Source organism: Myotis daubentonii, chromosome 5 (assembly GCF_963259705.1).
Source record: "Myotis daubentonii chromosome 5, mMyoDau2.1, whole genome shotgun sequence".
In the NCBI taxonomy this organism is placed as follows: Eukaryota; Metazoa; Chordata; class Mammalia; order Chiroptera; family Vespertilionidae; genus Myotis; species Myotis daubentonii.
The window spans coordinates 21,236,361-21,248,927 of NC_081844.1; the positions used below are offsets into that span (position 1 = coordinate 21,236,361).

A 12,567-nucleotide genomic window follows, 5' to 3' on the forward strand; every position below is an offset into this window, starting at 1 on the left:
CCTGATATCCACTTCTACCCTCTTGGAATCCCTAGTTTTTAGCCAGGTGTATGGCAGGCTGAAGTACAGGTTATCGTTGAAAGCTTTTCTTGAAGCTGGATTGGTTCAATGGCCGTGTCCTGTCCCATATGGAGAAATCAAAGCTTATTTGGTCATTCTGGAAGCCTTCCTTAAGAGAAATCTGGAACACTATCTCTGCCCAGTCCTTCCCCCTCCTCCTCCTGCTGCTTGGAGCCTTGATGGGGTGCTGGAGCTCCATCCTGGGCCATGAGGACAGGACCACTCTTTAACGAAGGTGGAGCAGGCAGCTGGAACAGTAAGGGTCCGATGACCCTGGATCCACCATACCCTGGTGTTGTGCTCCCAAGGTCACAACCCCAGTCTGCTAATTACTAGCTGTTTGGCTTGGGGAACATCATTTCTCTCTCTAAGCCTCAGTTCTTTTACTATCCTATAGAATAAAGAGGTAATATGCAAATTGACCGTCACTCCCTCACACAAGATGGCTACCCCCATGCGGTCAAAGATGGCCACCACAAGATGGCCAGCAGGGGAGGGCAGTTAGGGGTGACCAGGCCGGCAGGGGAGGGCAGTTGGGGGCAACAGGGCCAGCAGGGGAGCAGTTAGGTGTCAATCAGGCTGGTAGGGGAGTGGTTAGTGGGTGATTGGCTGGCAGGCAGAAGCGGTTAGGGGCAATCAGGCAGGCAGGCAGGTGAGCAGTTGGGAGCCAGCAGTCCCAGATTGTGAGAGGGATGTCCGACTGCCAGTTTAAGCCCTATCTCACAGGCAGTCGGACATCCCCCAAAGGGTCCCAGATTCGAGAGGGTGCAGGCTGGGCTGAGGAACACTCCCCACCCCCCCCACGTGCACAAATTTCATGCACCGGGCCTCTAGTCTATATGCATAAAAGCCTAAGTGACCATCTGACTGGTAGCTATAATGTGCACTGACCACCAGGGGGCAGATGCTCAACCAGAGAGGAGGGAGCCTGTTTCCGGGGTGCATCACCTGAGAACAGCCCTCTCACAATCCAGGACCCCTCAGGGGATGTTGGAGAGCCAGTTTCGGCCTGATCCCTGCAGGCCAGGCCAAGGGACCCCACCTGCTGGAGGGACCTTGCCCACTCCGCAGATGCCCAAGCATTTGCCCCAGATGCGACCAGCTGGGGAGGGACAGCAGGAGGTTGGCTTCAGGGCATGTCTGCCCCACCATTTCCTTTCAATGTGAATGAATCCATGCACCGGGCCCTCTAGTATAACAATAGCCAGTTGATCGCCCTGTTGTGGAGATTGAATAACTAAGCACAATAACAGAATGGAGTCATTATCTGGTAAGCTTCAGTCCTTCCGTGAGGATTGACTTCCTCTCTTCTCTCTCTTTTTGCATCACATTCCAAAATTTGAATTATTTTAAAGTCATAACAGTGAAATTTAAGTTTTTGGAAATGTGGCAACTACTGGTAAAGAAAACTATCATTAGAAGATTCAGTAAATTTAAAATATCTGTGGTTATGTCTGAGAAATTACAAGAGTCTTTGATGTGAAGCTCGTCTGAAGCTAGGAACTGGAAAAGGCACTTTTCTTTTTTTCCCCAGAGAGGCATGAGCTGGACTTTATTTTTGCCTAGATCAGGGGTGGGCAACCCCTGGCATGCATGCCAAACATGGCACACCAATAACTTTCGCTGGCATGTGAAACCTTCTCTTATAATCTCCCATTTACAATTTTTGTGAACATTTGAATGACTTAAATGTTAAATTTCAAGGAACTGGCAAGACACTTGATGTTATATTTGGTTACATAAAGGCTTTTGAAAAGAAACTGGAAGTCTTTAAGAGGGATGTGGATGGTGAGAGATTTAGATATTTCCCAAACCTCAAGAGGCACATCAAAGACCTTCCAAAAGATGACAGAACAGACTGTCAAAGCCTTCAAAAGCTGTTTTTAAACATCATCGAGTCAACTATTGAGCAGTTCTTCTCAAGATTTGAGAAATTCAGAGAACTGGAAGAGACAGCAAACGACTGGAGATTAGGTTTATGAGGTTTCCAGACAGCATGAAACTGGAGGAACTGCACTTACAAATGTTTTCATGGATAGACATGGCTGACTTTGAAATGCAGTTGATTGAATTTCAGAGTAGCTCAATTTGGAAGCAGAAATTTATTGACCTTAGAGTTGACTTGGAAATGATTGGGGGGAAAAGCGATTAGAGACAGGAGTACCAGAGAGAAGTGTCGAAAACGAACAACTGAGGACTTGGAATGCCATTCCAGAAATTTTTTTCTGTTTAAAAAACTTCGCAACAGCGTTACTCTCCATGTTTTCATCCACATACGCTTGTGAATCTTTGTTCTCAGTGATGAATTTTGTTAAGTCTCGTAATAGGAGTAGCCTGACCGATGAAAGTAGTAGCTCATGCATATCTCTAAAGATCATGAAATATAAACCTGTTGTAAAATCTCTGTCATCAGTGATGCAGCGGCAAAAGTCCCACTGATAATATCAAACGGAGTCATAGAGTTTTCTGTCGGACTATCAGTGTACATGTATACATTAAAAAATAAATGTATTTTTCATCATCATATACTGTGTTTTTGTCACTCAAATGAATTTTATTATTTCTTCAAGGTTCTTCACATACGTACACCTTAAGTGATATCAAGTAGGCGTAACATGTTCTCAAAAAATAAGGGTTGGCACACAGAAGAATTTTGAGTCAGAGATTTTGCTGGTTTGGGCACACACTCACAAAAAGGTTGCCCGCCCCTGCCCTAGTGATTCCACGTCTGGGTACATATCCAAAGAAACCCAAAACACTTATTCGAAAGAATATCTGCACCCCTATTTCAATGAAGCAGTATTTACAATAGCCAAGCTATGGAAGCAACACAAGTGCCCGTCAAAAGACAAGTAGCCCTGACCGGTTTGGCTCAGTGGATAGAGTGTCAGCCTGGGGACTCAAGGGTCCCAGGTTCGATTCCGGTCAAGGGCATGTACCTTGGTTGCGGGCACATCCCCGGTGGGGAGTGTGCAGGAGGCAACTGATAGCTGTTTCTAACTCTCTGTCCTTCTCCCTTCCTCTCTGTAAAAAATCAATAAAATATATATTTTTTAAAAAGACAAGTAAATAAAAGATTGTGGAACATGCATACAATGGAATATTATTCAGCCATAAAAAAAGAATAAAATCTTACCATTTGCAACAGCATGGATGAACCTAGAGGGTATTATGCTAAGAGAAATAAGTCAGAGAAAGACAAATACCGTATGATTTCACTTATATGTGGAATGTGACATAACAAAAAGATACGAACAAACAGAATTTAAACAGACTCATAGATGTAGAAAACAAACTGATGGTTGCCAGAAGGCGGAGGGCTAGGAGTTGGGTGAAAAAGGTGAAGGGATATAGTACAAATAGGTAGTTACAAAGCAGTCACAGGGGTGGAATGTACGGGTATGGTGTCAGCTGGGTATATGAAATATCGGGGGATCACTTTGTAACGTATATGATTGCCTAACCAATAGGCCCTACACCTTGTACACCTAAAATACAAAATACTATCGAATGTTAATTGTAATTAAAAAATAAGATTTTTAAAGAAGAGCCAGGCTTTCTGAGAGGGAAAGGAATAATGGCAACATTTATTGAGCGTTTACTGTTCGCCAAGCACAGATAGTCCACCCTGAGGTACACGCTGCTGCCTCTTTTGCACAGACGAGGAAACCAAGGCACAGAAAAGGGAGTCGCCTTGGCCAGGGCACACAGCAGAGCTGGGACTTAAACCCAAGGAGTCTGGCTCTGGAACCCATGCTCTGGGGGGCAAGTTCTGTTTACAATGGTCTGGCTTTGAGTTTCAAGGTCAAAGGATGGCCCTCCCTCACTCTACCCCAAGGCGGGACTTGGAGGCGAAAGGTCAGGGATGAGGGTTGGGGGCCCTCCAAACCCTTGTGAGAGTGCTGGGGTCACAGTGGGGGCTCAACCAGTATCTGTTGGACAGGCTGCCTGGGCAGCATCAAGGGGTCCAGAAAAGGAAAGAGAGGGGCTCCCTAGAGGCAGGTCAGGGGATCACCTGAGAGACAGAAGGGGGAGTGTGGAGGGGGTGTTGTGGGGGCGGGGGGGGGGGTGCAGGCACAGGGTGCATGTGGGGCTGCTAACCAGAGCAGGGAGGAGCTGAGTCCTGGAGAGGATGCCGGGTCTCCTGCCCTGGGTTCTGGGCCGGCCAGGGAACTGCTTGGGGAGGCATCCGGGACTCGCAGGACTGAATCTGCCTCTATGGGTTCTCGGTGATTTAGAACCTCAACTGTGCCCCTTACGTCCATCTTGCACCCTGGACCCCCTCCTGCTCAAACACCGCCCATGGATCCCACCTCCCCACAGGATAAAATCCACACTTGGTCCCTGGGAGAACCCTCCATCCACTATCAGCGGGGGGCCCCAGGCAGAGGCAGTCTGGGTGTAGGGCTCAGGGGCACAATTAACCCCCTTTCCCCCCCCCCCACCCCCTCCCCGTATGCCCAGCCCCTGGGTCCCCTCAGGCCTCAAACGCCTCCTAGTGGCTCTGGGAGAGGCTGGGGCAGAGGAGACAGCAGTTTTATTGTCGGGAACCTGCAAAGGAGGTGTGTAGGGTCAAGGGTGGACCCAGCCCGGGTGGCGCAGGGTCACTGCGGGCCGGCGCCCAGCGGCTCCACCCGCAGCCACAGGCCGCCCTCCGCGCGCAGAATGAGCTCGGGCTTCCGGCGCGGCTCCGCCTGGTCGCACAGGACGCGGAAGCGCAGCAGCGTGAGCGCCAGGACCACCCTCATCTCGGCCATGGCGAACGTCTGCCCGATGCAGTTCCTGGGGCGAGGGGGAGGGGGCTCAGATGGTGTCCGGGTCCTGGTCCAAGACCCCCATCCACGCCCGCGGAGATGGGGAAGGGGCTGCCATGCCTGGACCCCGTGCGGGCTGGCAGATCCCCGGCTCCAGCAAACTCGAAGCAGCACGCAGGCGAAAGGGGCTCTGAGCACATGGGGTCCCTTCCTTGCACCCACCCAGGCCCCTCACCTCGGGGGAGGGAAGGGAAGGAGAGGCCGGCTCTGACCTTCTCCATCCCGCTTCCCGGCAGCACTGTCCTCTGGGCCCTCAGCCCAGGTCCCTGCCCCATCACCCCTTCTCGCCGCCGCCTCCCACGCCGCTGCCCTCACCTGGGCCCCGCAGAGAAGGGAATGAAAGCCAGAGGTGACCTGTCCTTGCTGTTCTCTGGGTCGAAGCGGAAAGGGTTATAGACCTGAGGGCGAGACCAAGACGGGGCTGCTGGGTGGGGTCTCCCGACAGCCCGCCCTGGAGAGGCAGCCGGTGTATGATGGGGGCGGCTGCGGGGACCGCGATGTCTGATTTGCCAGCTCGGAACCCTGCTCCCCCCTCCCCCCTCCCCCCTCCCCCATCCCCCAGAGGGAGTGGACCAGGATGAGGGAAGGGGGAGGCCGCACCTCAGGGTCTGGCCACACGGCTGGGTTGTGATGGGTCCCAAAAATACTGATGAGGCAGGTGACGCCTGTGGGAGGGGGAGGGGGCGTCAGGAGGAAGCCCCGCCTGATTGGCCCTCCTCCTGCCGGGTGGCTCCTCCCCCGTCACGGCCAGCACCTTTGGGGATGACCCGGCCATCCGGGAGCTTGATGTCCTGGGTGCAGCAGCGGGAGATGGTGGTGACCGGGGGGTGCAGGCGCAGGCTCTCCTTGATGCACATGGTCAGGAAGGGCAGCTGGGCCAGGTCGTCCCTAAGGACCCACACGGTTACCCACCCACAGCAGCACCAGACACCCCTCCCAGCTCCATGAGAGCGTCTCTCTGTGTGAGAAAATCAGTTCCAGGTGGATCAAATAGCTCCAGACTCATTAAGTTGTGCACATTAAATCGGTACAGCTTTTTGTATGTCGATCACGCTTCCATAAAGTGGTGTAAAATTCAAAGAAGAGAAAGCCAGTGTCACAAAAGTACTAGAGAAAACGTTAGAGGTTTTTCTGAGCAACACAACACAAGAACGCCAACCATAGCAAGGTTTACAAATTTGCATTAAAAAAATATTCTTTAGCCCTGACCGGTTTGACTCAGTGGATAGAGCATCGGCCTGTGGACTCAAGGGTCCCAGGTTCTATTCTAGTCAAGGGCGAGTACCTTGGTTGCTGGCACATCCCCAGTAGGGAGTGTGCAGGAGGCAGCTGATCGATGTTTCTCTCCCATAGATGTTTCTGTCTCTCTATTCCCTCTCCCTCCCTCTCTGTAAAAAATCAATAAAATGTATTTTTAAATATATATATTCTTTATGGCAAGAGAGCCAAATCAAAAGGCAAATGAGTAAGAAAGAAAAAAACACAGAGATCCAATATGTTGCTTATCACGGTGCTAGAGAGAGTAGCTAATGCCGTTAGGCAAGGGTGTAAAAGGAGAGTCATATAACTTGAATGTGGGAGGTAAATGTGCCATTTTGGGCAGATAGTGATTTCATAATTAGAAAACACAAGAGAATCCACTGGAAAATTATAAATATTGAAGATCCAGTAAAGAGCTAAATTCTTTTTCTTTGATCCCCTTCTTTTTGTGTGATGAATTAAATTTTCAATAGCTGATATAGTTAACTGGTTCCCAATTGGAAAACTATAAAACACTATCCCTGAAAGGACACACAGGAAATTATTAGTGGAAGTTACTCGTAGGGTGAGGATTACGAAGAATGTTTATTTATTTTTTAAAATATATTTTTATTGATTTCAGAGAGGAAGGGAGAGGGAGAGATAGAAACATGATGAGAGAGAATCATTGATTGGCTGCCTCCTGCACATCCCCTACTGGGGATCGAGCCTGCAACCCGGGCATGTGCCCTTGACCGGAATCGAACCTGGGACCCTTCAGTCCTCAGGCTGATGCTCTATCCACTGAGCCAAACCGGCTAGAGTGGAAGTTTATTTTTATTATAAACTCTTTTGTACTCTTTCCTCTTTAAGTGCATAATTCTCTTTGGAGTCTCGGTTGAAAAAGCATGAACATTTTTCTTCACCTCACAGCACTGCTGTGCTGAGCAAAGGCTTGGAGTAGAAAACATTATCTCCAACATGCCTGTCCAGCCTCAAACCTCCTCCCCACCTCCAGCCCCTGGCCTGGCGAAGGCTCAGAACCTCCTCTCTGGGCCCCAGGCGACAGCTGGTCCGCTCCAGTGTCTCCCACACTAGCCCTAGAGAGATCCCTCTGGTACCCAGATCTGCCCTGCCCTCCTCCTGCCCAAACACTTCCGGTGGATCCTCATTGTCCTTGGGTTAAAATGGAAGCCATTAGCATTGCTTCAAAGCCTTCCACATCTCTCTCTTCTTGTCTCCCTCCCTCTCTTCCTTCCTCCTTCCTTCTCCTGTCTCTCCCCTTCCTTCCCTCTTCGCCCTCCCTCTCCCTCTGCCCTTCTCCCCGACTCCCTCCCTTTGCCAGGACTGTCTCTTTTCACCTAACTGGGCCAGGTCAGTAGATCCATGCAAACATCTACTGATCAGCATTCAGGGCCACAGCGGACACACTCTTTCCGCCCTCAGCCTTGCCCATCTTACTGTCAACTCCCGGCCCTGAGCAGGGACTGTTCCCACACCAGGCTGGGAGCTCCCAGAAGGCAAAGGCCGGCCGGCCGGGTCCTTCCCGGGCCTCTAGGACGGACAAGGGGCGGGGAGAATTGGAGATGGCACCGAGGTGGAGATGGGGGGCAGTGTGGCAGTGTTTGCTGAAGAGGGACTGGATGGGGGCAGATTCAGGTGTAACTGGGCAAGAGTTGAGTGGCTTTATGCCTAGGGGTCCCCTGGGAATCCTGCACTAAACAATATGGAAGGCATTAGGAGGCAACAGATAAGTAAATATGCAGGTCATGAAGATACTTGGGGGAAAAAAGGAAAGGAAAGGAAGGGAGTGAAGGAGAAGATAACTTACAGAAATGCCCTCACACATTGTCCCTAATTTTCTCAGCAGCCCCGATCTTTCTGTCCCAAAAGCCTGTAACCTTTGTCCTGCTATCCAGGCTGGGTACCAGACCCTGCCTCTGGACTCTGCTTCTATTCCCACTACACGGGAGGACACAATGACAGAAACAACCAGGAGATCTTCCCTCTTCCCCACTTTGGGGGCAGAGCCAATGGGAGGGGCTCAGGAAGAGGCCAGGAGGACCTGCACTCACCATTCAATCTCTTGAGGCTCACGGTCCCCCAGGAGTTGTTGCACCTCCTGCCGGCAGCGCTCCTGGTATTCTGGGTGCCTTGCGAGGTTGTACAGGACCCAGGAGAGGCCGCTGGCTGTGGTGTCATGGCCTGGGAGGCAGTCAGACAGGCTTGGGTCTCTGGCACCAGAAGGTGGGCCGTGCCCTTATGTGAAGGACCTCAGGGAGGACGGGGAGGAGTGGGAGGGATGAGGTGGTCCAGGGCCCCCTGCCAAGTCCCTGGGAGAGACAGACCCCTGCCCCCTCTGCACTCCCACACTGGGGCCTCACCCTCAAACATGAAGGTGTCCGCCTCAGCTCGGATGTCCTCATCTGATAATTCCTTCCCATCTTCATCCTGGAGAGAAAGCAAGACTCCCCCAATCACAGCAGCTCTGACGGCCCCTGAGGCGATCTCTGAAGTGCCATCATCCATTCAGAAACCTAAGCCCATGCCCTGGCCGGTTTGGCTCAGTGGATAGAGCATTGGCCTGTGGACTGAAAGGTCCCAGGTTCGATTCCGGTCAAGGGCATATACCTTGGTTGCGGGCACATCCCCATTGGGAGGTGTGTAGGAAGCAGCTGATCGATATTTCTCTCTCATCGATGATTCTAACTCTCTATCCCTCTCCCTTTCTCTCTGTAAAAAATCAATAAAATATATTTTAAAAAAAAACAACAACAACAACCTAAGCCCACTCTGCACTCCTGACCTCCCTTTCTCACCAGCACCAAGAGGCCTCGACCCGCAGGCCTCCTCCCTGGCCTCATTGCCTCCTGGTGATGAGGGCTTTCTGATTTAAAAAAAGTTACTGGCAACCTGGGTTACAGATGATTGAATTGCCTTGGAAATTAGACAGTGAGCATTGCCCCAGAGCCAGTGGCTCGCCTTCGAGGATGGTCAATCCAGAGGCTCTGTCTTCGCTGGAGATGAGGAATGGGTTATAAATCTATACAACCTGTAGACTTTGCCTTCTCAAAGGATTTGTTTATGCTCCCAAACCATAATAACCTCCTCCTTCTTCTTCCTCCTCCTCCTCCTCCCCCCACCTACTGAAGAAAGGGCAGATGTGTCAGCTGTCCCGTGTATGTTCTAAGATTCAAAATGTGCAGGTACCTCTCCTGTGATGCAAGCACATGGTAAACATATCATGTAGCCCTGAGAAGAATGGGAACCAGGGCTATAGTTCTAACTTGGCTCCTATTACTGCTATGATTAATAGTATATATATTCATGGTAGACTAACTTATTAAGTTGGAAGTAGAATAAAACCTCAGGCCCTTCACAGTTTCAAACTTAGCGATCCCCTACAGGCTACACTGCACACAGTCACCTCTAAAACTTATCCCTGACTACCCCCGCCCCTTCCTCAAGCACCCTCCATGGCTCCCCAGTGCCCTCTGCACCAAATCCAAGCTCTTCAATTGGAGATTTGAAATCGAGGCCCATTCTTCCTTTGCAATTCAGATGCCACAGAAGCCCACCTTGGTCAGCAGGAGCACATCAATGAAGTCCAAAGTCTTGGTCTTAGCCTTGGCCTTCAGGAAGTCCTCAACACCCTGGTCAGGGAGGGTGCGGCGCCGCTCCTGGATGACGGCGTCTGTGAAGTCATGCACCAGGCGGCAAGCCTGGCGGAACCGCTGTCCATCGGAGGTGAGGTAGTACAGGAAGTCTATGTATAGGAAGAGCTGATGGTGCCGTTTTGTCACCAGGGCACTGAGCTCCAAGATGGCGGCAATATATTCGCTGGGCCTTCTGCAGGATGAGGGCAGGGTGGGAAGCAACAACTTAGTTCACTTAAAGCCTGAGGTGGTCCTCCCACCAGAAGCCAGGAGCTTCCTCCCATTAGGGAACTGAGAAGCCAGGAACAAATGGCTCTGCAGATACGTGGTGGGGATGATCCAGAAACATGACCCTCTCTGAGCGGCCTCCATGCCCCAGGCACCCAGAGCACAGCTTAGACATCATGCTTCTCTCCCCTCTCTCCTCCCCAGTATCTGCCCTTCCCCTTCCCTAGATTTCCACACAGCTCAGACTTCATCCTCTCCTCATTGGCCATTGGGCCCAGCCCCCTCTCCAGTCTCCTTGCATCCAAGTCAACACCATCCCACTGGTCTTCTCTAGAGTGAGATGTCCAAGCTTAGTTTGGGTCACAACACTCAGCTGCTCAAACACCTTCCCTGGCTCCCTGGACGCCTCAGGGTAAAGATCATACCCCACTGCGTGCCTTATTAACGGCCCAAAGATCTCACCCCTGCTAAGCCCTCTCACTTCACTTCTCCTCACTGTTTCACACACGCTGCTCATTCCAGCCTCCTGGCCTTTAGCAGATGGTTCTACCTACCTGAAGGGATCACTCTTGCTCATTCCCCTTCCTTGCCCTTCAATGTCCAGCCCTGACCCACCTCCTCCAGGAAGGCCCTTATGATTGCCCTGGTCAGTACCCACTCCATCTACTCCCTTGGGGCCATGGCTCATGCTCCCAGGCTCTGGGAAGAGACTCACTCCTGGCACTTGCTGTCAAAACTGAAGACACATTTCTGCAGACTGTCCAGGGTCATGAGGCTGATGTGCTCAAACATGTCCAGACGGGTGCTGCCCCCTGAGGCCAGGCGCTTCCACTTGGCCTGGACAGAGAAGGGCATAGAGCTGGGGCTTCCCCGAGCCCTTCCCCAACCCAACCACCTGATGGAGTCCCTGGACCCTGCCTCTTGGTCCTCTGCCCCAGGCACCCATCCCGAGGGAGGACCAGGCTTGAGTGGGAGTATAAGCTATTCCTCTTAGGACAGGAAGAGCCCCTGGCTGGGAGGCAGGAGACCTGGGTCCAAGGTTCACACTCTTCACAATGAATTTTCACCAACCACCATTGGGAGTTGGAACTTATTGCAGCGCCATGTAATTCCGTGCTGGCCTTTTGACACTTGTTGGCCAAAGGACTGTGGTGAGAATGAGGAGGTGTTGATCCTAATCCAGGATCTCAAGAGGGATCTCAGCCCCCTCTCAATCTCTTGGAACCCTGCCTCTGCCGTGTGAACAGCCCGAGGTGGCCAGGAAGGAGCAAGAGAGAACCCCATGAGAAGAAGTCTAGTTGTCCCAGCTGGGAGCTTCCTAGGTCAGCATGCAGCCAGTGGAGGCCCAATCTCAGGAGCCCAGAACAGCAGAGCTGCCCCACAGCTGATCACAGGTACATGAGTAACCGCAGCCACTTCCAGAAGCCCCCCTCCAATGGCCTCACAGGCTTGCTGCCAATAATAACCCTTATTGTTTGGAAGTCGTTTGTTACTCAACCATAATTAGTGCGCAATAGTCATCATCGCCCTCCATCATGTCTCAGAACACCAAGGCCTCTGTGGGGGAAGCATAGAAACCAATGCCTCTGAACACCTACTATGTGTCAGGGACCTGACTCCACTATGTCATCTTCCCACACTACGAAATTATTCCAATTTCACAGCTGAGGAAACTGAGGCTCAGAAAGGGAGAGCAATGGCCCAAAATCTACCCAGAGGAGTCAGCATTCCAGTCAAGATGCCGCTGAGCCCCCAGCACCCCCGAGGCTCCACTGAGCCCCGCACTGAGTTCAAGAGACTCACGTGCATGATATTCACGCTGTCGTTGAAAATCTTCATGTAGGGCTTCAGGATGTTGAAGTGGAAGGCGGGAGTCAGCAGGCGGCGGTGGTGGCTCCACTTGTCACCGGCGCTCAGCAGAAGCCCATCCCCTAGTAGAGGCAGCCACGGGGAGTGGGCAAAGTGGGACCTTCTCCTGGTCCTCAAGGGTGTCCCCACCCTGCTTCTCCCTCAGTGACTCACCCAGCCAGGGCTTCAGAGAGCTGTAGAAGACCATGTCCTTGGGGGCCACGGCAGCTGACATGAATGAGGACCATCAGGACCGTGGAGGGGGGAGGAGAGGGACTTTTGATGTCGGGGGGGGGTGGGGGGCCTCCCAGCCAGGGGTCTGCATTCCCCCTCCAAACCCAGGAAAGCAGGTATGGGGCAAGGGCAGAGGAAATGGCAAGGAGTGGGGAGGTGAGGGGGGACCAGGCCAGGCGGCAACACAGAGCAGAGCAAAGGCAGAGCGCAAAGACACACTCCTACATGCTTAGACACATCTCAACATGGCACAGCATGCTTTAGCATGCCTTGAGGTGGCTCCTACATGGTTCAACATGCTCTAAACACACTAGCACAGCACAACACTCTACAAAATGCCTTTACATGGACCTCAGTCACCCCTTTTCCCCAGCACTCTCTGATAGCTGCTGGGACATCTGACATGGCCCCCAACATCTTTTAACATGTCCCGACATGGCTCAAACATGCATGACACACCCTGGCCCAGTGCAACATATTCTGACATG

General features: G+C 51.9%; 1 protein-coding gene across 12 annotated transcripts in view; it reads right to left on the reverse strand.

Moving 5' to 3' along the window:
• Positions 1-4,509: 4,509 nt before the first annotated feature.
• Positions 4,510-12,567, reverse strand: part of LOC132234884 (cytochrome P450 4F3) — a 48,519-nt gene continuing 40,461 nt past the window's right edge. For 7 of the 12 annotated variants that reach the window (XM_059696414.1, XM_059696416.1, XM_059696405.1 and 4 more), the window contains 10 exons: positions 12,020-12,073; positions 11,801-11,928; positions 10,713-10,834; positions 9,692-9,962; positions 8,498-8,564; positions 8,189-8,318; positions 5,629-5,762; positions 5,475-5,539; positions 5,190-5,272; positions 4,511-4,842 (listed from right to left, as the gene is read on the reverse strand). In XM_059696414.1, coding sequence (XP_059552397.1) covers positions 4,665-4,842; positions 5,190-5,272; positions 5,475-5,539; positions 5,629-5,762; positions 8,189-8,318; positions 8,498-8,564; positions 9,692-9,962; positions 10,713-10,834; positions 11,801-11,928; positions 12,020-12,073 — 1,232 coding nt within the window. In that variant the 3' untranslated portion in view covers positions 4,511-4,664. Of the gene's footprint in view, positions 4,843-5,189; positions 5,273-5,474; positions 5,540-5,628; positions 5,763-8,188; positions 8,319-8,497; positions 8,565-9,691; positions 9,963-10,712; positions 10,835-11,800; positions 11,929-12,019; positions 12,074-12,567 lie in introns of all 12 variants that reach the window. The other 5 variants (XM_059696418.1, XM_059696407.1, XM_059696420.1 and 2 more) reach the window with 4 other exon arrangements.